Source organism: Pseudophryne corroboree, assembly GCF_028390025.1.
Source record: "Pseudophryne corroboree isolate aPseCor3 chromosome 3 unlocalized genomic scaffold, aPseCor3.hap2 SUPER_3_unloc_1, whole genome shotgun sequence".
In the NCBI taxonomy this organism is placed as follows: Eukaryota; Metazoa; Chordata; class Amphibia; order Anura; family Myobatrachidae; genus Pseudophryne; species Pseudophryne corroboree.
Genome location: NW_026967493.1, coordinates 4,930,222 through 4,938,581, shown reverse-complemented (window position 1 = coordinate 4,938,581; position 8,360 = coordinate 4,930,222). Strand labels below are relative to the sequence as shown.

General features: G+C 47.7%; 1 protein-coding gene across 2 annotated transcripts in view; it reads left to right on the top strand.

Moving 5' to 3' along the window:
* Positions 1 to 683: 683 nt before the first annotated feature.
* The window catches only part of LOC134983147 (gastrula zinc finger protein XlCGF26.1-like), a 43,322-nt gene continuing 35,645 nt past the window's right edge, over positions 684 to 8,360 (top strand). Inside the window, exon 1 of one of the 2 annotated variants that reach the window (XM_063948886.1) lies at positions 684 to 956. In XM_063948886.1, coding sequence (XP_063804956.1) covers positions 933 to 956 — 24 coding nt within the window. In that variant the 5' untranslated portion in view covers positions 684 to 932. The remainder of the gene's footprint in view (positions 957 to 8,360) is intronic. The other variant, XM_063948885.1, reaches the window with a different exon arrangement.

The window sequence follows — 8,360 nt, the reverse complement described above, 5'->3', positions numbered from 1 at the left end:
AATGGCGCACAGCTGCAGTGCTGTGCGCTACCTTGGTGAAGACAGGATGTCTTCTGCCGCCGATTTTTCCGGACCTCTTCTTGCTTCTGGCTCTGTAAGGGGGCCGGCGGCGCGGCTCTGGGACCGAGCTCCGAGGCTGGGCCTGTGTTCGGTCCCTCTGGAGCTAATGGTGTCCAGTAGCCTAAGAAGCCCAATCCACTCTGCACGCAGGTGAGTTCGCTTCTTCTCCCCTTAGTCCCTCGATGCAGTGAGCCTGTTGCCAGCAGGTCTCACTGAAAATAAAAAAACTAAAACTAAACTTTCACTAAGAAGCTCAGGAGAGCCCCTAGTGTGCACCCTTCTCGGCCGGGCACAAAAATCTAACTGAGGCTTGGAGGAGGGTCATAGGGGGAGGAGCCAGTGCACACCAGGTAGTCCTAAAGCTTTACTTTTGTGCCCAGTCTCCTGCGGAGCCGCTAATCCCCATGGTCCTTACGGAGTTCCCAGCATCCACTAGGACGTCAGAAACATAGGGACGCTGAGAGGAAAGAGAATATGAGGGTGCTGAGAGGGAGAAGAACATAGGGATGCTGAGAGGAAAGAGAATATGAGGGTGTTGAGAGGGTAAAGAAGATAACATAAGGGCACTTTTAAGGAAGAGAACATGAGGGTACTGAGAGTGAGAAGAACATAACAGTGCTGAGAGGGAGGAGAACATGGTGCTTAGAGGGAAACAAATATGGCATGAGGGTGCTAAGAGGGAGAAGAACATGGCACAAGGGTGCTGAGAAGAACAACAACATAAGGGTGCTGAGAAGGGGAAAATCAGGACATTGAGTGGAAGGAGAATATAAACGTTCTGTGAGTGAGAAGAACATGAGGGTGCTGAGAGGAAGAAGAACACGAAGGTGCCGAGAGGGAAGAGAACATGCAGGAGGCGCAGGATATTCTACATGGATGATGTCACATTGTACATTGTAGGTGAGATGTATAAAAAGCTAGATGAACACTGCAACTAAATGATTAAAGTAAATATATTTAAAGTAAAATAATGTTTATAGCGCCAATAATGTTGTCAATATATGAGAATGTAATTGCAGTAAAAACAAATTGGATATTAACATTGTCGTTGTTATTATGTGAGGATAATAATGATGTTAGTATAAGAATGTGACAGGGGTTCTATCCAGGTGCTGAGACACATATAATACAGAGACATATAACATATACAGCCTGCATAACATAATGTGTGTGATAGTGATAGTGTTACTGCCAGTACAGTGTATGGAGACAGTCACAGGACCTTGAGAGCCCCCTCTGTGCTGTGTGAGTTGGGGCTGCCTCCCTCTCATCTGTACAATATAGCACGTGGAATAAGTGAACTAGATACCGACGGCCATCTTTTTATAGTCCATACGATGATTCTATTACGACGGGCAGGTACTTTGTTTCTGTGGGATAATACGAATGCTGCTTTGTGTATAGCAGAACTTTCATGTGATCTAAATGGAATTAATGTTATATTTATAGAAAACTGTGGTATCAGTATTAGTGTACTGTATTCAGGGAAGACGCTGGAGGCCATTTTGTTGTAGTCTCGCAGACAATTTTGTTCGTTTCTTTCGCTTGTAACACGTGACACAACGGAGGGGGCGGGGCCACTGAGTCAGGCGGTGCCATATTTCCCTATTGGAGTGGCTGCTGCTCTGGTTTATATCCCAACACAGGTTTATCGAGTAAGGTCATGTGTATCTTTAATACCTGTTGTTTTTATTATATAGGGGAGGGGGGACTGTACAGTGATATATGATGGGGGATAACACAGCTCCCGGCACACACTGATATGTGTTGTTATTAATATGTAGGGGAGAGGGGTATGTACAGTGATATATGATGGGGGATAACACAGCTTCCGGCACACACTGATATGTGGTATTATTATATAGAGGAGAGGGGACTGTACAGTGATATATGATGGGGGATAACACAGCTCCCGGCACACACTAATATGTGGTATTATTATATAGGGGAGAGGGGACTGTACAGTGATATATGATGGGGGATAACACAGCTCCCGGCACACACTGAAATGTGGTATTATTATATAGGGGAGAGGGGACTGTACAGTGATATATGATGGGGGACAACACAGCTCCCGGCACACACTGATATGTGGTAGTATTATATAGAGGAGAGGGGACTATACAGTGATATATGATGGGGGACAACACAGCTCCCGGCACACACTGAAATGTGGTATTATTATATAGAGGAGAGGGGACTGTACAGTGATATATGATGAGGTATAACACAGCTCCCGGCACACACTGATATGAGGTATTATTATATAGAGGAGAGGGGACTGTACAGTGATATATGATGGGGGACAACACAGCTCCCGGCACACACTGATATGTGGTATTATTATATAGGGGAGAGGGGACTGTACAGTGATATATGATGGGGGATAACACAGCTCCCGGCACACACTGAAATGTGGTATTATTATATAGGGGAGAGGGGACTGTACAGTGATATATGATGGGGGACAACACAGCTCCCGGCACACACTGATATGTGGTATTATTATATAGAGGAGAGGGGACTGTACAGTGATATATGATGGGGGATAACACAGCTCCCGGCACACACTGAAATGTGGTATTATTATATAGGGGAGAGGGGAATGTACAGTGATATATGATGGGGGACAACACAGCTCCCGGCACACACTGATATGTGGTATTATTATATAGAGGAGAGGGGACTGTACAGTGATATATGATGGGGGACAACACAGCTCCCGGCACACACTGAAATGTGGTATTATATAGAGGAGAGCGGACTGTACAGTGATATATGATGGGGGATAACACAGCTCCCGGCACACACTGAAATGTGGTATTATTATATAGGGGAGAGGGGACTGTACAGTGATATATGATGAGGTATAACACAGCTCCCGGCACACACTGATTGTGGTATTATTATATAGGGGAGAGGGGACTGTACAGTGATATATGATGGGGGACAACACAGCTCTCGGCACACACTGATATGTGGTATTATTATATAGGGGAGAGGGGACTGTACAGTGATATATGATGGGGGATAACACAGCTCCCGACACACACTGAAATGTGGTATTATTATATAGGGGAGAGGGGACTGTACAGTGATATATGATGGGGGACAACACAGCTCCCGGCACACACTGATATGTGGTATTATTATATAGAGGAGAGGGGACTGTACAGCGATATATGATGGGGGATAACACAGCTCCCGGCACACACTGAAATGTGGTATTATTATATAGGGGTGAGGGGACTGTACAGTGATATATGATGGGGGACAACACAGCTCCCGGCACACACTGATATGTGCTATTATTATATAGGGGAGAGGGGACTGTACAGTGATATATGATGGGGGATAACACAGCTCCCGGCACACATTGAAATGTGGTATTATTATATAGGGGAGAGGGGACTGTACAGTGATATATGATGGGGGACAACACAGCTCCCGGCACACACTGATATGTGGTATTATTATATAGAGGAGAGGGGACTGTACAGTGATATATGATGGGGGATAACACAGCTCCCGGCACACACTGAAATGTGGTATTATTATATAGGGGAGAGGGGACTGTACAGTGATATATGATGAGGCATAACACAGCTCCCGGCACACACTGATATGTGGTGGTATTATTATATAGGGGAGAGGGGACTGTACAGTGATATATGATGGGGGACAACACAGCTCCCGGCACACACTGAAATGTGGTATTATTATATAGGGGAGAGGGGACTGTACAGTGATATATGATGGGGGACAACACAGCTCCCGGCACACACTGATATGTGGTATTATTATATAGAGGAGAGGGGACTGTACAGTGATATATGATGGGGGATAACTCAGCTCCCGGCACACACTGAAATGTGGTATTATTATATAGGGGAGAGGGGACTGTACAGTGATATATGATGGGGGACAACACATCTCCCGGCACACACTGATATGTGGTATTATTATATAGAGGAGAGGGGACTGTACAGTGATATATGATGGGGGATAACACATCTCCCGGCACACACTGATATGTGGTATTATTATATAGAGGAGAGGGGACTGTACAGTGATATATGATGGGGGATAACACAGCTCCCGGCACACACTGAAATGTGGTATTATTATATAGAGGAGAGGGGACCAAAAAAGTTTGAGAACCACTGACCTAGGGGGATATCCAATTTGCCCCGGTAATTTACCGAGGCCAATTGTCCCACCAGGGGCTATCTACTTAGCCCTGATAAGCGGGCACGAGACCCGGCTTAACGGGGATGTTGTTTCACCTGCCTTAGGCAGGCGAAGCAATATCCCCGGAAACAACCCAGTTTTCGTGCGAAAACGAGACTGTTTCATCCGAAAACACACAGGTTTCGTTGAAGCTTTGTGTTTTCGGGAGATCATTTTTCTTTTTTTCTTTTTTTACAGGCAATCCATATTAGATAGCCTGTAAAAAAAATAAAAATCGGTGAAACATCGGAAAAAAGTCTGAAAAACGGACGTTTTCAAACCCGATGTTTTACCGGGGATAATTTGATATCCCCCTTAGTGGTCGATCTAATTAGCCGCGAAGGGTGTGACGTCCCGTTACTACGGCGTTTCAGTGCTGGCAATAGCACTTGATTTCACATCCTTCACAGGCTATCATCAGCCCCAATTCGCACAAAAATTGCTCGGAACTCTTTGTGGTGGCGAGCACTTTTGTGCGAATTCCGGCCTCCGTGAATTACAGCCGCTGCCGCAATGACTCGCACCCGCGAGATCATCACGGCTAATTGGATTGACCCCTTAGTATTATAATTCCCATGTATAGGCACTTGGTGTTATCTTGGACGGGTGTAGTGTTTTGGGGTAGTAGCATGCATTGCTGTGTGATTATATGGATGTGTGCTGTTATAGTCGTCACGCTAGGCTGTTTTAGCAGGGTTCCTCGCCCTGCCTGATTTTTAAATTGCAAAATGCGCCATGCTCTTTCACCAGCCACCTGCTAAATCATATAAAACAACAAAGAAGGCGCTTTATCCCACAGTGTACACTAAAACTATCTAAATGCATCTCTGTCATACAAAGGGGATAGCCAACCCCCAAAAAATCAACAGAAAAAATAAACACAGATTTAATAAAAAATATATTTGTAATTAAATATTGATTTATGTAAACCAAATATAAATGAACAATACAGAATTACTGTTAAAATCCTACAACCGCTGCAGTGACATGCTTTAATATACAAATAATTGTCAGTCCGCAGAGCGATCGTTGAATGCTCTGGATGTAACAATGTATTTAAAAAAGAAGCTACTGTATATACTCGAGTATAAGTCGACCCGAATATAAGCCGAGGCACCTAATTTTACCACAAAAACCTGGGAAAACGTATTGACTCGAGTATAAGCCTAGGGGGGGAAATGCAGCTCTACCCGTACACAGCCCTCATACTGCCGGATATGCCCCCACAGTGCCAGATATGCCCTCATAGTGGCAGCTATGCCCCCACAGTGCCAGATATGCCCTCACAGTGCCAGATATGCCCCCACAGTGCCAGATATGCCCCCACAGTGCCAGATATGCCCCCATACTGCCAGATATTCCCCCACAGTGCCAGATATTCCCCCACAGTGCCAGATATGCCCTCATACTGCCAGATATGCCCCCTCAGTGCCACATATGCCCCCTCCCCCCAGTGCCAAATATGCTCCCCCAGTGCCAGGTACAACTTACCCTCCCCGTTCCCCCGATGTCTTGTGAAGGAGGGACAGGGAGGGCACAGTGCGCGCCTCTCCTGTGTCCCTCCTGCGTCTCCGGCGGCGGGTCTGTTAAATGAAGTGCCGGTTCGTGAGCCAATCAGAGCTCACGAACGGGTACTTAATTTAATAGACCCGCCGCTGCCACCGGAGACGCAGGAGGGACACAGGAGATGCGCGCACTGTGCCCTCCGTGTCCCTCCTTCCCACTGACTCGAGTATAAGCCGAGGGGGCTTTTTCAGTACAAAAAAAAGTGCTGAAAAAGTCGGCTGATACTCGAGTATAAACGGTAATTACAAATATTGCAACAGTTGTAGCTCTTTATAAAAAGTGCTGGCGTAATAGTCTATGCATTACTGCGGAGCTTAGTGATACGGATGTTCCCAACTGCATTTGCACTTTAAATGTTAAGCTACTTTGCAGAGCACAAAGGAGTCATTTGAGGATATCCTGTATACCCGGTCTGCAGTCAGATACAGACAACACTCCATCATGACACTGCACCTTGATTGACTCTTCTTGGATTATTAGAGCCAGTCATCACAGTGATCAAAAGCACCTATTAACTCAATGAGACAGGTTCCAAAGTAATCTGGATTTCCTGGTCTGCACTCAGATATTTAAGTTGTGCTATCTGATAGAAATGGTGGTGAGTGCACAATCAATAGAGACTCCGTCTGCATATGTAGATCTTTACTGACTGTGGGAATAAGCACAATAAATATTAAGACCGTTTATAAAAAGCTACAACTGTTGCAATGGGTTCAGTATGATTTCCCGATGGACGAGTTGCCGGACGTCAGAATGCCGACAGCCCCTCAAAAAGAACCCTAACCCTCCCTGGTGGTGTCTAACCCTCCCTTCCCCGCTGCCTAAACCTAACCCTCCCAGCTTGTTCCCTAACCCTCCCTTTCCTGCTGCCTAAACCTAACCCTCCCAGCTTTTTCCCTAACCCTCCCTTCCCCGCTGCCTAATCCTAACCCTCCCAGCTTGTTCCCTAACCCTCCCTTCCCCGCTGCCTAAACCTAATCCTCCCAGCTTGTTCCCTAACCATAACCCTCCCTTTCCCCGCTGCCTAAACCTAACCCTCCCAGTTTTTTCCCTAACCCTCCGTTCCCCGCTGCCTAATCCTAATCCTCCCAATTTGTTCCCTAACCCTCCCTTCCCCCGCTGCCTAATCCTAACCCTCCCAGCTTGTTCCCTAACCCTTCCTTCCCTGCTGCCTAATCCTAACCCTCCCATCTTGTTCCCTAACCCTCCCTTCCCCTGCTGCCTAAACCTAATGCTCCCAGCTTGTTCCCTAACCCTCCCTTCCCCGCTGCCTAAACCTAACCCTCCCAGCTTGTTCCCTAACCCTCCCTTCTCTGCTGCTAAACCTAACCCTTTAAGATTGTTCCCTAATCCTCCCTTCCCTTCCCCGCTGCCTAATCCTAACCCTCCCAGCTTGTTTCCTAACCGTAACCCTCCCTTCCCCCGCTGCCTAAACCTAATCCTCCCAGCTTGTTCCCTAACCCTCCCTTCCCCGCTGCCTAAACCTAACCCTCCCAGCTTTTTCCCTAACCCTCCCTTTCCTGCTGCCTAAACCTAACCCTCCCAGCTTGTTCCCTAACCCTCCCTTCCCCCGCTGCCTAAACCTAACTCTCCCAGCTTGTTCCCTAACCCTCTCTTCCCCGCTGCCTAATCCTAACCCTCCCAATTTGTTCCCTAACCCTCCCTTCCCCGCTGCCTAAACCTAATCCTCCCAGTTTGTTCCCTAACTCTCCCTTTCTCGCTGCCTAATCCTAACCCTCCCTGGTGGTGCCTAACTCTCCCTTCCCCGCTGCCTAAACCTAATCCTCCCAGTTTTTTCCCTAACCCTCCCTTCCCCGCTGCCTAATCCTAACCCTCCCTTCCCCGCTGCCTAAACCTAACCCTCCCAGCTTTTTCCCTAACCCTCCCTTCCCCGCTGCCTAATCCTAACCCTCCCAGCTTGTTCCCTAACCCTCCCTTCCCCCGCTGCCTAAACCTAACCCTCCCAGCTTGTTCCCTAACTCTCCCTTTCTCGCTGCCTAATCCTAACCCTCCCTGGTGGTGCCTAACTCTCCCTTCCCTGCTGCCTAAACCTAAACCTCCCAGCTTTTTCCCTAACCCTCCCTTCCCCGCTGCCTAATCCTAACCCTCCCTTCCCCGCTGCCTAAACCTAACCCTCGCAGCTTTTTCCCTAACCCTCCCTTCCCCGCTGCCTAATCCTAACCCTCCCAATTTGTTCCCTAACCCTCCCTTCCCCCGCTGCCTAAACCTAATCCTCCCAGCTTGTTCCCTAACTCTCCCTTTCTCGCTGCCTAATCCTAACCCTCCCTGGTGGTGCCTAACTCTCCCTTCCCCGCTGCCTAAACCTAATCCTCCCAGCTTTTTCCCTAACCCTCCCTTCCCCGCTGCCTAATCCTAACCCTCCGTTCCCCGCTGCCTAAACCTAACCCTCCCAGCTTTTTCCCTAACCCTCCCTTCCCCCGCTGCCTAAACCTAACCCTCCCAGCTTGTTCCCTAACTCTCCCTTTCTCGCTGCCTAAACCTAA